Here is a 20,755-nt window from a genome sequence, read left to right as displayed (position 1 = left end):
ACTCAAAGTTTGAGAGAAACCTCTGGTTTGTCTCATAGACCGCTCTCTTAAACATTCAAATTGTTACCCTTTTGTTAAGTAGCTGTTTTACATAGGTCGACCTGTAGTGTCTTGGGAGTGCTCTACTTTCCCTCAGTTCATACCTTTTCTTCCTGCACCAAATTCTGCTACAGCATCAGGAGAATTTCCTGCACTGCCAGCAGATTTATGGTGATCACCTGGGCTTGGGTTAGGTAAAAGAAAGGTCTAGGATCCAAGGAAGCTGTATAGATATCCTCCTTTACCTAAACGGATCAGGATCCAGTTCCGTTCTGCTTTGGGATTATTGTCAGTTTGGGACTTGAAACACTGGGTGTTGCAAAGCCGTGTGTGTGACACTTACCTTTCTGGTTATCCTCTGTCACTTCTGCTTTGCTACAAAACGGTGAAAGGGAAACTGTTAAAGTACCTCTGTAGTGGCAGAAATGGAAAGTAATCGAAGTAACCTGCCTTCCCAACCATTTCTCCTTCAGTTGTACACAGTTGCTGCAGTTTTCTTGACACTGAATCCTCTCTCTTCCCAAAACAGGCTGGATTGTGGTAACGAAGATACTGTGGCGGGATACAGTGAAGAAACAATTGGTAGAAATGGAGAGACCAAACCTCCCAGCACTCGAGGTAGCAGTAGCAGTAAGGGTGGCAGCAGCAGTGAGCTCTCCACCCCAGAAAAACCCCAGAATCAGAGATTCAGCAGCCGCTGGGAGACATCCGTGTTGCTGGAGCCCTCTACTACTGTCCCACTGACTGTAGGTTCACTCCCCAGCTCCAAGAGCTTCCTCGGAATGAAGGCACGAGAATTATTTCGCAACAAGAGTGAGAGCCAGTGTGATGAGGAGGGTGTAACCGTCAGCAGGCTTTCTGATGCTCTAAAGACTGAACTATGTAAAGATCCGAACATGGAGACAAAGGCCCCTCCAAGCCCCGATAACCTTAGCCTCTCGCCTAAGATCCAGGAAAGCAGTGTTGGACAGCTTCATATCATGGACTACAATGAAACTCATCATGACCACAGTTAAAAAGGAAGATAGTCAATCAGTGTTATTTTCATATTCTTGGCATAGAACAGGAGGCGTGAATGCAAGTTTAACTAAAAGCTTTTCTGTTTCTTTGGTCTGAGCAGCTAGCTCGTGCAGCGGAATAGGATTGATGTCCAGAAACGGAAAAAGGCTGCTGAACGAATGCAAAGTGGATTTTTGGGTCTGGAAGTGAAACGCCCAGCCTAACTCCTGCTTCTTTCTCAAATTCAGGCCTTAGCAGCGTGTACTAATTTGAAGGGACAACTGTTAGCATTTGCAAGTATTTTTTCCCTTTCTCCCTGTCCCTAGTTGAGTGGCTGCGTTTATGAACTTGAGTGCAATATGAGGCCAAATTAACATTTGTGAATCCACTCTGAATGCTTTGTATTTCCTTGCAAGCTTCCAATTTAGAGCAGTTAATTGTGCTGCCTGTCTGGGTGACTTCGGTTGCTTTCATCCTGGAGAGAAGCAGCACTAGAATTTCTAGTGCGTTCATCTAAAGGTCTCTGTTTTGCCTGTCCACTGTCCCACATCCCTCAGAGCCCAGTCTTCACTAAGTTGGACTCTGATTGAATACCTAAATGTTTAAAGAACAGTGTACCTCTGCAAAACGATTAATTCACCCTAATTCATGATCATTGTTTATATTGTCCTTAACATTTCCTGGAAAGTTGCATTTGAACAGACACTTAATAAGGAGCTGGAGCTTGTAATGCAGACAAGACCGTATGTGCTGAAGATTTGTTAAAACACTAGCTTCTGATCTTTTTGGTATTTTAAGTGTTTGCCTGACAGACCGGTCCTGACCCCAGGCTGGTTCGTGTGGGAAAGCAGTTGGGGTGGGAGAAGAGGGAAAAGGAAGCTTTACTGAAGTAGGGAGAGCGTGCAGAACACGTGTGTAGAATTGCAAGCTTACAAAGATCTGCAGAAGAGCATTGGTTTCTCTAATCAGGGAGATACTTGTGCCGCCTGACCCTCCTTCATGGTTCTGGTCTTTGTTCCCAGTCTGAGCAAGACCACGGTGTTTTGAGTCCAAGAAATTGGCTTAATTCTTCCTGGGAATAGGTTTTCAGGCTTGACTTACGGACTGTGGTTTCCTTTGAGAGCTGTTCTGCCCAGACTGCAGCACATTTTTCAGCTCAGCAGTGTCAGTTTGGCTCTGGGTATCTCCCCTTCACCCTCATCGTCTTTCCTTAGAAGACAAGGCTGAGGAGGAAGCCTGCTCAAACTGAGAATCAGAATTCTGTCGTGAAGCCTTTCTGCGTTAATCATGTTTTAAGTCAATGATGAGCCTTCTGTGAAGGAGGATTGTGGGATCAGGGCTTGTCAGTGGTCAGACTCAATCTCCTTCAAGACGGAACAGAGCCCGCTGTTAGGAAGGCAGTGTGCTTGTTTTAAATGTTAGATATGTCTGGGTCCGGGCGTACTTAGACGTATCAGGCTTCACAGCTACCCTGCGTCACACGCGGCCTCTTTTCTTAAACATTCTGTGGGTGGCAGCTGCTGTTGAAGAGTCGTCTCACATATGGATCGAGTCCAAGTACACTTGCACTTGTAGTCCACATGCCTTCTTAACCTGAGTAGGAACAGGACTCCGTCAAAGCGGCTGGCAGTATGCTAACTTGCACTTGACACTACTTTTCCTCCCATTTCTGCTTCTTCCATAACAGCGAGGGTCTAAATACATTTCTGCCTGTCTGAATTATTCTCAGTGTCCTTGCGGTTGGTCAGTCCTAACTCTGAAAGTAAAGGTGAACTTCAGTGGTTTTGTCAAAGCTCGAATCTGCATGGAATAGAAAATAGAGAGTTGGTTGTAAGTGACAGACTGGTTTTGTCGACATGTCTATAGGCTTTCTAAGACTTAGTGGTAGCAAACGTGGTAGCGTATGTTTCGGTAAGATTTGGAGGTTTCCTGCCCCTTGCCCCAGCGGGTCCCAGCCCCAGGAGTGAACGGTTTGCTCGTTGCCCGTGAAGGGCCGGCTCAGCCGTCGGATGCCGTTGTGTTCGTTAGCCCGTCCTTCTGCTTTGCCGAGCCCAAAAAGGTATCTTGCTGTATGCGATGACTTCACTTGTTCTGAGGAGAGGCGGTTTTTGTTGTCGGTTACAAAAATGCCCTGGCGGTAATGCAAGCTCATTGATAAGGTGGCTTTTTTTTTTTCTTCTTTTAAAAAGGATTTTAGCACCGGGATAGTAATGGAAACCACTTTAGGTTTGTTTATGGACCACAAAGATTATGGAGGAACAAATTTTGCAATTTTTTTTGTAAGTCTCTAAAAAATCATGGATCTGCTGTATGTAGTTAACTTGCAGTTTGTTTGAAGGGGTCCCATCAGTGAAGTGGAAACAGATTTTTTTAACTGACTGCTTTTAGTTAAATCTAAAATTGCTGTCTTTGTCAAGTTAATCTGTTCCCTGCCTCGCTCTTTGTAAGCATGTTAAACAATCCACATTAAATGCCATAAATATGAAATACGAGGAAATGGTACAATCGTAAGCTAAAAGAGAACTTAAACCAAAAGGAGGTTTTGCTGTCCTTATTAGAATGTTCTAAAATGTCAAGGCAGTTGCTTGTGTTTAACTGTGAACAAATAAAATGTATTGTTTTGCACTACTCTGTGTTAAATTCCCTGCAAGCCGACCTCTTTGGGACCGGGCCGTGCTGAGACAAAACGTGCAGAAACAAGTGCAGTAGCGAAGCGTCTTCCAGGATGTGCATCGTATGGAGCAGAGAAGTGGTTCTGCCCCTTTTTGCACGGGGTTCTTTGTTAGCAGCTCACTTTCCTGCGTGGAGCCAAAGCTGTTTTTCTTCTGTTGAAAAACAAACTCAGCCACAACATGCCGGTATAATCCATAAATTAACTGCAAACAATCCAGTACTGCAAATCTGCATTTTAGCTCTCTGCCTGGCGTTGTTCGTGTAGTCGAGACTGCACAGTGATGAGACAAATTAATAGCTGAAAATGTCGGAGACTCTTGTTTGCAAAGCTGGGGACACTGTTGGAATGTGGCCGCCCTGCTCTGTCCCGTCAACGTGCTTTTCCCCTCTGTACCTGCTCAAGAGTCACTGCACACGCAGGAGAACAGTCTCTCAAAACGAAGGAACTTTGGGGCCATTTTACTGTAAGTTTAACCCGGTAGGTTAAGGGGATTTTCTTATTTTGGTTTTTTCTTTTTTCCAGCCTGGCACTTCCTTACTGGTTTGTTTTTTGGGTTGGTTTTTTTTTCTGAAATAAATGAATATTTGAAAGGTTGCTCAAAGCAATTTAGAAGTTCATCCATGAACCTCGCCATTCCAGTTGAGGACTGAGTATAAATCATAAATTTGAACAACACGTGCAGGGGGATGGCGGGAGCGACATACACTCTGTTTGTGAACACACTTTGGTGCTTATGGAGAACTTTATGTAAAAGTTACCATAAACGTTTTCTTGGGGTTGTCTTTGGGCCTTCTGCATTGGGGTGAGTTCCACGGCATGGTGTAAGTAAAATGAAAACAAAGCAGAAAGGGACTTTGACTTGCCGTTACTTTATTTTAAATGCATTTTGCATATCCCTGAACAAGCTTAGCATGGAAAAGCTGCACGTGTCAGTGTAAAAAAAAAAAAAAAAGTTTTTATATATATATCCCACAGCAATATATACACCAGGGTACAAAAAGAGTACCTTCCTTACTACTGCGAGGTAGTACGTTTGGTAGCTCATAACCCAACAGTAAACATGCAGTAGACATGAGGGAAGGAAATAATTTTATTTCCTGAATTTAAAGTATCTGCTCATTGATCTTAATTTATTGAAGCTACTTAGCTGCTGGTGCAATGGTGGATTTCAAAAGCAAGTGGTTACAAAATAGCTTAGAATATCAGCGGCAGTTGAGCTATTTCATCCATGCAGGGGCTTCACGAGTAAAGCTTAGTTAGCGTTCACATAGGCTTTACTTTTCAGACAGAACTTTATTCCAAATAATTTGGACCGATGGTCTTTGTGATGTCGGTGTCTGCGAGCGCTGCTTGGTTTTGCCTTGAAGCCCTTCTTCAGTCCAAGCGCAGGCTCTAGCTCAGGCCTCGCTGGCCGATCTTCAGCGTCTGCCAAGCTCCGTGTCGGGATTCTTCAGGCGCTCCCTGCCCTGCCTCAGCGGCCGCCGCTCGCCTTTGGCCCGTTACCCAGTTCGGAGCGGTGCTGCGCCCCGCGCTGAGGCCAGCAGGCTTCGGAAAGCAGAGCCGTCCCGCTGGATGCGGCGACCTGACGGACGGGGACGGGCACAGCCCACGGCGCTCCTCAAATCCCGGCCGCGGGGGGGGTGGTCCCGCAGCCGCCCCCGTCTCCCGGGGCCGCAGCCCCTGTGCAAACCTCAGAAATCCCTCTCGATTCGGGGCCGGGTTGTCGGAACTTGTTAAAAATGGCTTTTGAGAGCCTTTGCCCGCTGGACGCGAACGGGAGGGTGCGGGGAGCCCGGCCCGGGGCAGCCCTGGCCCCGCTCGCCCCCCCGCTCGCCCCGCCGCCTGCGGGCCGCGGCCACTAGAGGCCCCACGACGCCGCCACTTCGCTCCGCGTCGGCTTTAATGACATTTTTTGGGGATGCCGAGTTTCCCCTCCCCCTTGAATCGCCCCCCCCGTTCCCGTCAGAGCCCACCAGCACCCCACACTCCGCGGGGTCCGAGCTGAGCCCCCCCGGCTCGGCCTGGGGGACCTGGGACCAGGCGCGTAACGTACAGGGCATCCTGGCCCCGCTCCAGGCTGAGAGAAGCCTGGCCTGACCCATCGCTGAATCCAGGGGAGCACAGAGGTAATTTATAGCCCGCAGACACCAGGGTTCTGTTGAGATCGTCTACTACCAGCCCGTGTTTCTATTTCAGTCTTCGAATGAAAAAGCAGCATTTATTTCCCGGGCCACCTGGCAGATCCCTAGGTGAGTCAGTTTGGTGCCCTGCCTGGTTTCTCACTGTGTGTCTTGCAATTTTATGCTCATGGAGGCTAAAGTAGAACTTTATTGCACTTCTGTGTTTGGCATTTACATCCTGTTTATGTAAATTCTTCAAACAGCTTGATTTGTAATAGAGAAAAACAATTCTTGCTGTATCTTTTTGTCTTTTGAAGTGTCCATCCACTCTGGAAGAGGGGAACTTGTATGGAAATTAAGTAATTTGTCTAGATGTTTTTGTGAGACTTAACTTTGCAGTCTTCCAACAGATTCTGGTCATGTCATTACCAAGCCTCAGATTGCAAGTTTTATGCACTCATTTTTCTGCTCGTGTCTTAAATTTTTGTCTGCTTAAGACTGATTGAAAGGATAAGGCCAGGGCAGAAATTATTATTAAGGTTTGGGAATTGTGTTTCTTGCATGTATCGCGACCTCGATGAGGTGCAAATGGACAACTGCATCGGCATTTTGAGCAGCAGGGTGGGGAGGTGGTAGGCAGGGTTCAATGGGGCTGTCCTGACCCTCAATTTGTGCTGTGAAAGCTGAAAATGAACTACAAACTGGAGGATAATTTTGGTCTTATCAGAGCCTGCGTGTTCAAGTTTAAACTATATGATGGGGTGACAAAGGTTGGAAACAAGATCTGGGAATGGCGTCTCTTGTGTCCCCCGGTGCCCACGGAGCGTGTACTTGTTCTGAAAAACTTTCCGAGACAGCAGCTGTCATCGGACACTTGTCTTTGCAGCGTGAAACACAACAGGGCGGCTGCGAGCAACTTTGATGCCTCTGCCTGAAGCTGCCTCTGCAACAGGGCGCTCAACTAAAGCCCAAGAGGGCGACGGTCACATTTTGCTGGCCATGGCCCCAGCAGTGCCTGGGAGTCTCTGTGTGACCCTGGCAAACGTCGTTACCGTTCTGAATTCAGCGAGGTTCGATTCAGTCAGATCATGATGTCTCCTAAAAATAGGCTTCTGCTGCAGCGTGGGCAGATGTCTTGCATTGCAGCACACGTGGATAGGGGAAGGGAAAAAAGTGCCAAAGAAGGTGGGGTTATGTGAGGAATACAAATGCTCCTGAAAATACTTCCCATTTCATCTGAGCTAACGTTCCTTCCTGTGCTCCCTCCTCTGCATTAATTCTCCCTTCTTTTTTGGCTGCTTGTTGCCAAAATCTGCTCATTTTAAGGCAAAAGCTATCTCACAATTTTAGCAAACTGAGCCAGTTACGCAAGGGGAAATTGTTTATTCAGGAGTGTCTTCCGGCAAGAAGCAAAGAACAGGAGCTAATTTGCCTGTGTGAGGGGAAAAGAGCAGTCAGATACAGGGAAGACGCCGCATTACTGAGATCTGAAGTTTGTACCTAACAGTGCTTGAATAGAAGCACCACCAAAACCGCACTCCAGCTCCAGGGACTGGGGAGAGCTGGGACTCTGCTGACCCTCCCTAAGCAAACTGGAAGTAAAGCTGTTCTCGGCCCTGATCCAAAGTCACTGTGCTGGAATCGCAAAGTGCTGGTATAAAAGCAGCATGAGACTGTTTCAAATGCCTTGCAGTTTTAATGAACTAAGCCTCGTAACATCCTTGAAAGCCAGGCAAGCCAGATCCTCATCTCAAAAAAGGGAAAGCACAGACATTTTAACTTGCAACTTGAAAAGGGATGGTCTGAAAATGGCCACAGCTCTCTCAGTCTCTCTGCTCCCGCCAGATTCCCATGAATCGCATCGACAAGAAATGACTTTGTTGGCTTTGCAGAGCTCTGGGGAGGACAGGGGTGTTTTATTCAAGTTGGGATATTGTCTGTACACCAAACTAAGAGCAAAATGAAGTTTGTCCTCCTTTGCATCTCTAGCTCTGGCAGCAGAGGAGTCAAACGTTTAAGGGAAGATGTTCTGAGAGGTGTGTTCTGGCGATGGCGTGAGAACCTGCAAGGAGGATGCAGCAGAGCGCGGTCGGTGCAGCTAAAGCGCGCTGACCTTTCCCGTAGCCAGTGGCACATAAGGGAGATATCATTAGTGTCCTGTAGACTTTGATTCTTTGATCCAAATAACCAGGCAATTTCACTGGGGGTGAGGGAACTTCAGGGACAAGACCGAACCTCAAACAAATATCTGAATCTATACTGAGAGGCTTTTGCTGCTCTGCATCCTGTCCTTCAGACATGCAGGTTCTTTACACCTGCGGCTTCAGCCAGTGAGCGGGTGCTCCTCAGAAAGGGAGAACGTGTGAAATCCCATTTCAAGCAGCTTGCCTAAGATTCATATCTGAGGGATTAGAACCTGATTGCTCCTGACTGTCCCCTGCTCTCACCACAGCGCTGGTCAAAGGGACCGGCTGTAGTGTTACAGCTACTTCTGTTGGGGTACGACTTTAAGTAGGAGAGTGGAAACATCAGCAAGGGAGAGTATGTGTCTGGTCAGGGCTGGCTTACAGAGCTAACTCCTCAGAAACACTCGGATAGGCAGAAGCTCTAGTATTCATTTCACTGTCTTGAATCGGGCACCTGATTAAAGATGGTAAGCAGAAGATGCGTGAACCTTGATCCTTTAAAAGGCGTGTCTACCTGGGGGTTTCCAGGGACCTTTAAGTTTCCCGCTGTGATTTTCTGTGTCATTTAGGTTCTTCTTCCAGACATGCACACTCTCCTGCACTTGTACGTTATCTTTGTTACTAGTTGAGACCTGAGCCTCGAGGTGCACAGAACGTGGTGTTTGGGAAATGGCTGCCCTAGCTGCTGCATCCTGGGGTGCCCTCTTCTCAGAGACAGCACTTCCACCACTCACATTATACAGCGTGCGCCGTGGCAGCTTCTCAGCGTGGGCTACCCACTCCTTCATGCAGTCTAGAACGATGGGGATGAGGCTTACCACGCCTCCATAGTGATTCTTTGCTTCATCACAGCTCAGGTGATTCACAACAGCGTGGGGGTATCTGTGGGACAGAAGGAAACAGTTGGCAGAGCAGACCCAGCAACGCGACCCTGGTGAGCCCACAGGGGCACCCGGAGAGCCCCTGGGAGAGCAGAAATGCACAGCCAGCCATTTCCCCCCAAACGAAAAGGCACGGATAGAATTACGTCTTGCTAAATGAGTCATGCCAAACGCACCATCCTGGCTGTTGGGCTAGACCTGGAAGGATTCAAGAGCATGTAGACACTTGCCTTACAAAAATTAGCTGCGTGCAGAGCAGGAATAGGAGAAGGTAAACTGCCTGAGCGTTGCATGGGACTTCAGCGTACTAACCTGCCTGTATGTGCCCTTCCATGCACCGACAAAAGGATCAAATAAACAAACAAACTCCCTTTTTGTGAATGGAGGCTTGCGATGTTTTCCCAACAGCTGGAATAGTAACCTGGGTAGCACCTTGTACCCTCACTAAAGCCAGAAAGGTGCCGTAACAGAATTGATGAAGAAGTGGGAATATGCGTTCTTGTGACAGTCCCCCAGCATTGACACCTGCCTCCACGTAAGCTGATGGAGAGACCTACTTAGCTCGGATGGCGCTCAGATCGTTGCTGTGGCTAAGGAGCATCTTGCATCTCTCCAAAATGCCGTTGGTTATGTTGTTACCAGAATGCACGGTTTCCAGCTTGTGGCAGAGCTTGCTTAGATCGTTACAGATGTTTAGGAACATGCTGAGGATGCGCCTGTCCGTGGAATTGTTACAGTGATGGTCCATGTAGGACTGTACCTGTACATGGGGAAAGACAGGGTCATGCACGTTAAATTACATTGTGCTGCAAAGTTGCTTAGGTTAATGCCAAGAAGCTGCTTTGTCTTGTGGCTCTGCAGGTGTGAGCCACTGCGGAAACTACAAATACAGCGGCGGGTATTGAGATTTCGAGAGCATGCCTGAGATGTTTGCTTGTCATTCATCACGATTGAAGAAGGCTGGGGTGATGGATCTGCTCATCAGCACACCAGTGAGCCTTCCTCCCTCTTCGAAGACGTGTAGGAGTATCACAGCCAAAACCACAGCTCCGCTGCAAGCGCTGCAGAAACAGGTTGCGTGTGAGGGGAGTTTTCGGTCTGCTCTGAGCAGGGCACCCTCTGCCACTGCCATGGCTCTGCCGAGGCAGAGTGGGGTGGGAGGTGAGGGCAGCGGCCAAACTGGGAATGGTTTAGAGTGATGGTTTGCATCACGTGTTCTTTGTGGTTCTTTATTTGGCATCATTAGATGTGACTGCAAACTAAGCCCATTTAACCTAAATTGTCCTTACTAACCTATTGCAGCAATGATACTCCCTATTCGCCTTGAGCATTTTTGTTACTCAGAGTGAATGGCATTGCGTGATGAAACGTTATGCCAAGAGATTAAGTATCTTCTCCAAAGAAATTACAGGCACTTCAGACACGAGTGGTCAGAATACAAAACACTGAGCAGCTGGTTGGCAGTCATAGCTGGACTCTAACATCTCCAGTGCTTTCTGTAAGATTTCAAGACAAGAATGAAGTAGCTGTTCCACCATCGGTACAGTTCCTGCATACAGAAAAGTCATGCTCTGTGCTTGGGCAAATCCTCAGCAGGTTTGTAAGAAAAATAAAAAATGGCCCCTAAGGGTCCATTTCCACTACAGATTCCTCCTTCCACACTGTTTGCTGAGCGTTGTGTCTATGTGAGTGGCAGGATTTTTTTATTGCTGCTGTGAGCAGAAATAGTCCTAAAGAGAATAGCGTTTTAGCCTGGATGTTCACCAATGGGATAACAGGACTCCTTGCTGTCCGCATCAACAAGAGAGTGTTAATGCACGTGTATAACCAGGATGGGGACCAGGACTTCAGGAACAACGGCTTGCAAGGGCTCCAGCTCTGCACTACCCACCTGCTGATGAGCAGCTGAGCTGCAGCCGGAGGAGTTCACTGACAGCCCCTGCGCAGGGCCGATGTCATGACCACAGCCAGGCTCTGCAGGGCAGGGACTCGCTGGGTGATTTCAGCCTCTGGATGAAGCAATGGCTGAGGAGCTCATCTCACAAAACCACTTGGGATTTGATTTTATACCCTACTCCATCCAGAAGACTTCAGGAGCTGTTGCCATTCTCTTACCATGGTGTGCTCCTCGACCTTTCCACCTTACTATGCTCTCCTCTTTTCTCTGAGAAATGTCATCACTTGACACTGAAAAGGGTACCGCGTACAGCTTTTAGGGGTTAGAAATGCAGTAGATTCCCATCTAGGTGCATTTTTTTCCCCTGTAGTTTCCACGTTTACACCCCAAGAAAGCTGGCAGTCAAGCCAGCTGTATGCCGAAAGCACGCATATTTCTGCATTTGTTGCTTTTATTCTTATGCCCTCCAATGCAAAATTAAAAATAGGGTTGGGCTGATTCAGGAGAATGGCAGTGAAATACAATGGATGTCTGGTTTTGTCCCCAGTGAGCTTTCTTTGGTAGTGGTTCAATTCCTGCACAATGCGTCACCAGTACGTGCTGCACCAGTTGCTCCCTGTTCTCACCAGTAACTCGTTCTTTTCCCTTTCCTGTCCCCCCCCCCGGAGTAACGTGGCTGCACCCTCAGGGCTATCCCCGCAGTACAGTTTGCCACCATTATGTCACCTGTTACTCTATCACAAATGACGCCGTGGATCAATGGAATTGCTGAAGTCACCTACGAGCTTCCCCCCGCAACAAGCAAGCCTTCCACCCTTGCCAAGAAGCAGAGTCCAAGCTTGCTCGATACCACTGAAATATTGTCACTTTTAAAAACAGCATAATGTTATACAAAATCTCAATGCCTATTTTTGGAAAAAAATGGTTCAGTGTAATGTCTGTCTCAGTCCTCTTCAATGTTACGAGCAAAGCCCTTATATTAAAGAAAGTCAGCCCGTAGCAAAGACAACCAGCTCACTTCTGCGTCCTAATCCTAACAACAGCTTGGCTTGCACTCTGGCTTTGGCATCCGTCTGGGTTTTGTGCCTGGGTTCTGCTCTCTCACATCCACAATTCTAATTTTATTTAGATTTTTCTTCCCCCTCTGTCTGCCGGTGGTCTAAGTTCTCTGCACTACTTAAAGCATCCCATGTTATAAAAATTCCTAGACAATTCACTTACTAGCCCAGAAAACCCCTAGCACTCTTGGGACTTTCAGCCCTCAATCCATCATCCTACCTCTGTAACACAGCCATTATTTTTAATAAGCACTATAGAAAGCTACAGCAGCACCAATACCAGGGGGAAGAGGCAAGCATGCTGGCTACTACAAGTTAAGGATTACAGATTCCATGTGTGGCTGGGGAAGGAGGCTTGGTTTGATTGTTTTCTTGTACCCTGTATTTCTGGCTATGCCTCAGCAGCGAAATGATGGCGTTAAACTAAATCATAAAGTGATGCTCAGCAATAAAATTTCTTCTCTGCAAATGAGAAGACCTAACACAGGTATTTCTCTCCCCTACTTAATCTTTTTGCCACTGGTTTGCAGAGTTACACACAAATGTTACTAGAGAGTTTTTGTGCATCTTCCCTTAGTAAAAACATTTATTCATCCCTGAACTGGACCCAAGTGCGTGACAGCACTGCATTGGTCCCTGGTCTCGTCGGCAGAGAACTTTTTGCTGTATACTTTGTACCTGGCTGATGCTTGCCACAGGTCTGATCATGTCATGTGCATTCTCTCGGGTGTGCTGCAGTGCTCCGATAAACGTAAACTGCTGCTGCAGGAAGAGCTTGTAGTTCTGCTCTATGTTTCTTAGAGCCTCCTTTGCCTCATTCATGTTTTCTCCCTCCTGGATTTTGGAAAGAAGGAGAGAAAGGAAGCTACTTTTTAGAAATTATGCAATTCTATACATGTAACTCTATCTGTCACTTGAGTTGGAATTGTGTAGGTTAGTGGAAAACTTTAGGAAAAAAAAAAAAGGAAAAAGAAGAAAAAAAGAGAAGATATATTGTGTCAAAGCTCTGCACTCCCAGAGCCCCAAACAGTAAGTCAATGAGGTAGTAACGATGCTGCAAAAAGAGGTAGAGAACCCAGAGGGGAGCACTGACAATCAGATGCCATAAACCCTAGTGGGTCTATTGTAAACATAATGTGGCAATGCATCAAACACAGGGCTGCGAAAGGGCCGGAGGGACACACGGCTTCTCTTACCGCTGTAAAACTATTGCCCAAGCGGCTTCAAAACTCCGACACGAAGTGAAGCCGGCTGGGCAGGCGGCACAGGCAGCGCCGGAGCTGGGGAGGCCCGGGGCGCCGTTCACCCCCGTCCCTGCCCGCCCAGGCCGGGCCTGCCCAGGGGGCTGGCGTTTCCCGGCCCTGCCGCCGGCCGTCCCGCCGTCCCGCCTGCCGGCCGGAGACCCGCCAGCGCCCCAGGCCCCGTCCTCCCGCCCGCCCTCCCTACCGGCAGCCCCGCCGAGAGGGGCCGGTGCGGGCAGCGGCCAGCCGGGCTCTCCCGGCCGCCCCGGCAACCGCGCCGCCGTCTCCCTGGCAACCGCGCCGCCGGGGAGGTGCTGCGCGTCGCCCTGTGATGACGTCACCCCCGTTGCCGTTAGGGAGGCGGTGAGTGGGGTGGGGCCTTCCGGCGGCGCGGGGAGATGACGCGCTCCTTAGCAACGCAGCGGCGCGGCGGGTCTGGTTGCTAGGGGCGGCTATGGACTCCCCCGCCTGGCCGTGGCCGCCGCCGGTGGGCGCCTACGCGGAGGAGCGGGAGCTCTTCCGTCTCCTGCAGGTGAACGGGCCGCGCCCGCCCCGGGGGCACCGCGGGGCTTCCCCCCCTCCATCCCCTCCGGGGCGTGGGGAGGCAGTGCGGGGCGACCGCCGGCCTGGCCCTGCGGGGGGCGGCCCAGTTTCCTCACGGCCTCCGCTGGCGGCCGCGGCGGCTCGCCCGGGGGGCAGCGCCGCCGCCATTTCCCCCAGCGGCCGGCACCGGGCCCCTGTGGAAAGGGGCGGATGGGTGACGCCGTCTGAGGGAAGGTGCACCGGCCGGAGGCTCTCCTAATTAATTAACTTATTTTAATAATACCCTGTGGATTGCTGGGGTTCGTATATGTTGTTTTTTTTGCGGAAGAAAGTGTCAGGCTGTGGGGGAAAGGTGTTGGGTCCGTGAAAGGCAAGGCAGGCTTGGCAGGACAGGGAGGCGGCAGCAGTAACAGATCGAGCGGGAAAAGCCGAGATGAAGGGTTTTGCCCTTCCTGAGGCAGAGGCTGCTGAGGTGACACACTGCAGCCCCTTGATCCGCATTATGCGTTTAAAATTGTTTCTCCATGTGTTCCTGCTGCGGTTGTGGCTTTTCTGTGGAGATGTGTGTCTAAAATAAAGAAAAAGAAGCACGCTTCTAACATCGCGATTTCAGTAAATAGCAAGATTGGTTTCCCTGCCTTAGAGAAAGGTACGTTTTGTTCTAGAAGTGTGGAAAAAGCCCTTTTGTCGAGCATGGGGAGATTTGTGCCAGGGACTAAATATCCAGGCGCGGTTCTGTTAGAACTTTTTGGAGACGACTCCCCCTGCGTGCTGGTGCTAACTCGACTCAAAACTTGGATTTATATGTATAAGGCCTTTTTACTTTTTCAAATCTCACTGGAAAGCACACAAATGCTTATTTTTCTTTCCTTTTCTTATTTCTGCTCTCTTCTTTTTTTCATGTAACTTCAAGGCCATTTAGTATGACCAGTGTGGCATAATATTTGTGGTTTTTTTAATGGAAATGGTGTGTTTTGCATGCTATGAGGCATTGAATGCAGCTGTAGGTCCTCATATTGCATAAAACACTTATGGGATTTACTCACTGTTGCTCTTTTCATGCTTCAATTGTGTTGTAGCAACATAATAATACAAACACATATGACTTGAAATTATTGTCCTAAACTTAAACATTTACAAACCCCAAAATGTGAAACCTAAAACACGAGACCCAAACTGTGAACCTCCCCCAGAGATTAACAGAACTGCTCGTGTAAAATTACACTGGATGAAATGAAGCATGCATGGAAGTGGGGGTAGGACTTGGGCACGAAATAGTGAAAGTATCAGTCATTGTCAGCCTGAACAATTTTGAACTGTAATAAGATCAGATTTTCTAGGTATTTTATTTTTAAAGCTGCTGGTAATTGTAGTCCCAAATTCAGATTTCTTAGTTTAAATAAATGTTGCTGGAAAGTAATAATTTTTAAATCAGCTTCCAATAAAAATACAAATTTCCTGCATTGTGCTATGTGCTATCCAGACCTTGAAGCATCAGAACTTGCACCTTAAACAGTTTATAAACAAAATTGAGTGTTTTAATTATTCTAATGAAGTGGATGAAGCAGAAAAGGAAAACAGACCACTCCAATAAAAGACAACCAGTTGGTTAGAGGATAAAATTTTATGGAATATACAGACTTTATGGAATTTACTTGCAAATATTAAAGTGTTATGACTGATTTTTAGAAAAAGACATCCTATTCCAGTGTGAGCATTTCAGTAGGTAATTTAAGTCAAAACGTTAGCTGCTGTTTGATGTTTATTTTTAATTGCAGAATTCTTGGCTGTGCTGAAATGTCTTGTAAGAAAGTCTATGGAGTTAGTGTTTCTTACCGTTATTCCTTTCTCTGCCCGTAAAGCTACAAACCTCACTGAAATCAGCGTAAGATCCACACTGCTATCGGTGGGAGCTGAAGCAAGGCCCTGTATAACCTCAAACATTTAATTCGAGGACATTCAAGGAAATGCTTTAAGCCTTTTTTCCCCCTTCCTCCCCCCATTGTTTTTCATGTGGGAGGAAGACTAGTACGGTTACGAAAGTGAGATGTGCTGCTTTTGTGGCTTTGACTGGTTGTTGGTTTTGTGTTTTCTGCAGCTCTTGTCGGTTCTGCAGTCCCCTAGCCTAGTCAGAAGCTTGTGGGAATGTGCTTGAGAAGGAGGTTTAACTTGCCCTGCAGAGATACTAATTTAACTTGACTGTAGTTTTGAAACTCCTTGTATGATTTTTATGTCAATGCTGACTCAACCGTTATCGACGCCAGACTGCTCAAGCCAAACCTTTCTGGTGTCTGTATTTATCATAAATAAGTTAAAGCAAATGGCTTATTTTTTTTGTTGGCAATCTTCTGACCATGATTTACTTCAGTTTTTCATCCTCTAAAATAGGTTTCATAGTCTCAATTTTGTCTATGAAAGGGGGCTTAAAGAGTTTATAAATGCTTATTCATTTTCTTAAGTTCCTCATTGTAACATTGCTGTAAAAATGCAGTCTTATCATGACTGCATAGCTATGTTAAATTTTCCTCTGACTTTGTCCTATTTATTTTCAGAACATGCTTGAAGAACTATTAATTCATAAGCCAGATGATCCCATTCAGTATATGATAAACCATTTAAAGCAAAACAATGATGATGGTAAGTGAAAACTGAGACACCATAAATAGTTCAATTCCTTATTTGTAAACAGCTCTTTGAAAGCTGTGCTTCAGTTGGCAAATGATGGATAAAACTTTTCAGACTGTGTCTTGGCGAGGGGGGGGGGAAGAAAAAGGTGAGCGTTTTGGAATAGTTATGGGTAAGATGCTTTTAATTTCTTTTTTTAGTGGGTAATCTAATAAAAAATGCACTTTAACAGTTATAACAATGAAACCCTCTAAGGGAATAACAAAGAGTTCTAGTGTATCAATTATTAATGCGTTCTGTGCCCCATCTGATATTTCCTGTTGTCTTTAAGCTCGCTAATTACTCCTTTTGTCAGGTGTAAATTTGGTTTCCTATTCTACCTGGGCTGGCAGATTTCTCTGGTTTTTTTGATTAGTTAGTTACTATCTGCTGTTAATGAGTTCCACTGCTCAGTGGCATCTCACATGAAGGAACAGTGAGCATGCCTACTTGTATGTATAACAAAACCTGGTAAATTGAATAGGAAGTCTGTATTCTGCACAATAAAAGCATGTACACTCAATCAAATTATTTGATTTACAAACTGTTCACCCTTAGGCAGATTATATTTGGATATGCGCAACTGAACTATAATTTTTGTTCTGCATGAGCTGTCAGGGATAGCTGGTGTCATGTTGCTTTGATGTTTCTTTAAAACCATAGTAAACCATTATGAAAGTTCTGCTGCAGCATCAATGAAATCATTATCACTAGAGGTGCTGTGAGCTCTTAGTGGTGGTGATCAGATGGATGTTGATTGAAATGCTGCTAAATATATATTAAAAAAAAAATCAAATTCTGCAAATTGTGTCCAGCCTTTTGTGATGTGGGCAGCATGAGTAATCAGTCTGTTTTATAGACCCATGGAAAATATGTGGAAGAATTTCTTGTGGTTTGATAGAATGCTGATAAAATTTCTTCACATTGAGCTAACATTTGTCCTTAAGCCCTACAGTATTATTTGAACAAAATTAGGCAGGTTTCCATTTCATTACTTCAGTATTTAGAGGCTAAAGACAGAACTACAGCAGTTGTTTGTCAAAGGAAAAATGCTGTCTGCTTTTGGTCTGGAAAAATCTATTAAGAAAGGGAAGGAACTCCAATTAAAATTAAAGCATAAATGTTGTTTTAAGAATAAATTATACAGAAAATAATGTAACAGAAATCTGTAGCAGAGTTGATTTTACTTTTTGATCATGGCGTAAGGTGCTGACTATTTAGAAGAAAAAAAACCTTATTAGAGCCATCAGTAAAGCGATGAATTTTCATGATCTTGCCTTGCTAGACAGTTTTAGCCCTAGAGGAAATTTCAAACAGAGATGTGTGGAAAAGAAGCATTGCATCTATCCCAGGTGTGAAGTTAGAAAACCTTTTTAATTAATAATAGGATCTAAAGTACTCTTAAAAATATAAACAAGTCTAATGATGATTATAGCTTACAACTGTCTTGAAAATTTTGTAGGTCGAATGTGTGGCTAAGTGTTTGTGCTTAAGGCTTCGTGCTATTGTTCTTTCATGTGATCCTTCTAAAAGCCTTAACCATATGAAAACTGATAATCCTTTCATATACAAAGACGCTAGTTTTCTACATTGTATCTTGGTTTTGCTCATAAAAAAAAGCTTTCGGGATCCAAGCGGCATTTCTGTGAGTTCTTAATTTACAGTCAAACCTCTGAAGAAACGTAAAAAAGTTCTGCAAGAACGTTCATCGTGTACTATGTGCTTTTCCTGTTTGACAAAGGATTTCTCTTACAAGTTAAGCAAACTTTGTCATGTTAATATTAATCATAGAACCTTTTGGACTTAAATGCAACTCAGTGAGTCCAGCTGTTCTTTTGCATTATTCCAGGTTTAACTTTGTTATTACTAAAATAATTGTTGAATGTTAAAACTTACTTTACTTGGAAGAGTAAATCCTGTAACATCTCATCAAGAGAAAACGCAGAATGAAATATGATTTGTTACTGAAGAAAAAGGCATTTTCTAGATTTTTCCGGACTTCGTTTAGCTACTGGTTCAGATCTCCAGTATTAAATACTGACTATTTGCTGAATGGAGGGGGTTAAACATTACATACAGTGGTGTCCTGGTTGTGCCCTTGTGTCGTATGTTTAGGGAGAATGCTTTACAGGAGTCTTACAAGTGTGCAAATGAGTAAATCAGTGAATTACACTGCCCCATCTGCTGCCAACCACTAAGCAGAGAGAAAACCAGATTTAGTACAAAGTGAGCATTTACAGTAGCCCTGGGCAATATTAAAGCATGATATGGTGTATATAATGGTATGTTTCGTTTTTTATCAAACGTTTGTCCAAGAAAGCTGTGTATTAAAGCTTCAATACCTAAGGGTTTTCTTGTGAATTTTAAATCATGCTCCTAGTTAAACCTCAAAAGGATCTGTGGATGGAAAGGTTTTTTGATTTTCTTTGAAGTGGTTTGAAGAAGTTGATTAGTGTTGGCACCCGAGCACTCTTTTATGACGCTGTTTATAAATAATTCCTAAGTACCGGGCTGGAGTTTCAAGGTGTTAGATTAAAAAAAAACCCTAGGATTTAATCACATTACATTTGAAAGAAATTAGGTGATAAAAACAGCTGATGTATCCTTTTAAAGTATTTTTCTACATTGTGTACTAGTTCTGTTGCACTTGCAAGAACCAATAAGGGGGGAGTTTTTCTTAAACCTTCTAAGTCGGATAACTTTGTAAAGATGAATCTGTAATTTGGATTTCATGTCTGTTTAAAAATTGCACCTGCCCAATAACTGTTAAGTGCATGGAAGGCCTCATAAAAATACATTTCACATCCTTCCCTGTCTGCTGCCATCAGACACTGTATCTCCCTTGGTTATCAAGAGCTCAAGAGGTTTTTGGGTGAGTAGATCCCTCCTCTGTTTTGACCTATGTTACTCGCAGTAAATAGTCATCAGTCTCTTCTGTGTATGGTCTATTTTGCTTTGGTTTTTCTCCCCTGAGGTATAGAGGAAAAAGCATCAAAGATGTTAATATAAAAAGACAGCTCAAGGGATTGCAGCCCAAGGTGTGTTCGTGAAAAAAGTCTCAAATACTTTCCTAAGAGTTACTCCTTTTCCCCTTGTTTTCCTTGCCTCTAATTCATTCCCAATGAAGCTTACAATGGTAATGCCTATTGTGTTGTCTGTACGCACTAGATTAAGAATTCCTCAGAACCGGGATGCATTTTTCCCACCTTGCCCCTCAGGGAAAGGAGAGGGACATGCAGTAGAGAAACACAAGATACAGAGATGAAGAAAATTACTTTTAATCATGACTAGAAAAATTGAAGGTAGCTGTCAAAAAGGGTAGAGAGAGTGCTTAATTTTGCAATAGCTAAATCTTCTCTGAACCCTGACACAACCTATTTAGATGAAACTGAAAGGTGAAATTGCATTTCTTGTGATGAGAGCTAAAAACTTTGCCGAAGTAAAAAGTATTTTTACTACCATACTGTGTAAGGGGAATAAGTCGATCTCAAGAAGTCCCGTCCAATCTCAACCATTCTATGATTACGATAATAGTCACTTTTAGATAGTCCTGTTCTGCATGTACAAGCTAAAATATTTTTTCATCACAAAATGTGTTAGGTCTAAACCAATGTTTTGGGAATAAAAGTCAAGCCCAGATAAGGAAATGGTCGTATCTTATGCTCTGGTTCACCCACTAAACTAACCATGTATTTAAATTGATTGAGATATATATCTCTCTATATATATATCTATATATATATCCCTTACATATCGCTCTAAGTGGCATGTTTAGTCAGCGTATTAATCTCATTGACCGTGGAGATTAAAGGAAGACCCAGCTGGCACTGACTTAGTGTTCTCCCTTTTTTTCCCCTCAGTGGAGCTCAATCCTGAAGTCTCCATTCAGGCAGATTTCCAACTGAAACAATTATTTTGTTGTGATTACATTTATATTATGCAATGCCATTGTGGGAAACTGGTTGCATTTTTTGCTGTTCTGCATCTTGACATTCATGTATTCTTGTTTCGTAGCTCCAAGAATCTGTGTACTTGGTCCCCCTGCTTCTGGGAAAACTACAGTGGTAAGTATACTACCTTCAATGTGACAATACTGTCCGCTCACCTTTTCACTTTCTACTGAGCTCAGCACTTGTGACAATTTTATTCTGAGAAAATAATTTTCAGAATTATCTAAGTGATAGAAGAGCACAAGACAAATTGAAGGGTGGCATTCCAAAGGGATACACCTGTGTATTACACTACAGGTTAAACAGAAAGGTTCAAGTGAGCTCTGCCAGAACTTGCACAGGTAGTGATACTGCTGTAATGCAACAGAATTCTGCCTGCCTTGTTTTCCCAGCTTTTTAGCAGGATTAATTAATCTGGGAGGAGTACCATAGTTACATGTTTGTGGTATTCCCATATTGTGGATTGCTTCATCTGTATGGCCAGTTGTCTGTCATGTCCACTG

General features: G+C 45.1%; 3 protein-coding genes across 15 annotated transcripts in view; 2 read left to right on the top strand and 1 right to left on the bottom strand.

Moving 5' to 3' along the window:
* Positions 1–3,666, top strand: part of TSC1 (TSC complex subunit 1) — a 28,176-nt gene extending 24,510 nt beyond the window's left edge. For all 6 annotated transcript variants that reach the window (XM_054220492.1, XM_054220493.1, XM_054220490.1 and 3 more), the window contains one exon: positions 569–3,666. In XM_054220492.1, the coding sequence (XP_054076467.1) occupies positions 569–1,055 (487 nt within the window). In that variant the 3' untranslated portion in view covers positions 1,056–3,666. The remainder of the gene's footprint in view (positions 1–568) is intronic.
* Positions 3,667–3,813: 147 nt separating this feature from the next.
* AK8 (adenylate kinase 8) overlaps positions 3,814–20,755 on the top strand; it is an 85,154-nt gene continuing 68,212 nt past the window's right edge. For 2 of the 6 annotated variants that reach the window (XR_008469274.1, XM_054220536.1), the window contains exons 1-3: positions 13,493–13,627; positions 16,191–16,275; positions 20,317–20,366. Coding sequence is in view for 4 of the 6 variants with exons in the window: in XM_054220536.1 (XP_054076511.1) it covers positions 13,550–13,627; positions 16,191–16,275; positions 20,317–20,366 (213 nt within the window). In the remaining 2 variants the exon portion in view is untranslated. The other 4 variants (XM_054220538.1, XM_054220537.1, XM_054220539.1 and 1 more) reach the window with 4 other exon arrangements.
* On the bottom strand, positions 6,872–13,410 carry SPACA9 (sperm acrosome associated 9). 3 transcript variants are annotated; one of them, XM_054220556.1, is made up of 5 exons: positions 13,051–13,219; positions 12,533–12,688; positions 9,457–9,659; positions 8,753–8,900; positions 6,872–7,264 (listed from the first exon to the last, which is right to left on the bottom strand). In XM_054220556.1, exons 2-5 carry the CDS (start codon positions 12,674–12,676, stop codon positions 7,256–7,258), a joined length of 504 nt encoding a protein of 167 aa, XP_054076531.1. In that variant the 5' UTR covers positions 12,677–12,688; positions 13,051–13,219; the 3' UTR covers positions 6,872–7,255. The 3 variants fall into 3 exon arrangements, with proteins under 3 accessions (XP_054076531.1, XP_054076530.1, XP_054076529.1); XM_054220555.1 differs by lacking the exon at positions 13,051–13,219 and adding an exon at positions 13,301–13,410 and having other exon boundaries at positions 7,236–8,900; XM_054220554.1 differs by having other exon boundaries at positions 7,236–8,900.

Source organism: Rissa tridactyla, chromosome 14, assembly GCF_028500815.1.
Source record: "Rissa tridactyla isolate bRisTri1 chromosome 14, bRisTri1.patW.cur.20221130, whole genome shotgun sequence".
In the NCBI taxonomy this organism is placed as follows: Eukaryota; Metazoa; Chordata; class Aves; order Charadriiformes; family Laridae; genus Rissa; species Rissa tridactyla.
The sequence above is the reverse complement of the archived record's forward strand: the minus strand, read 5'-3'. Positions and strand labels throughout refer to the sequence as shown.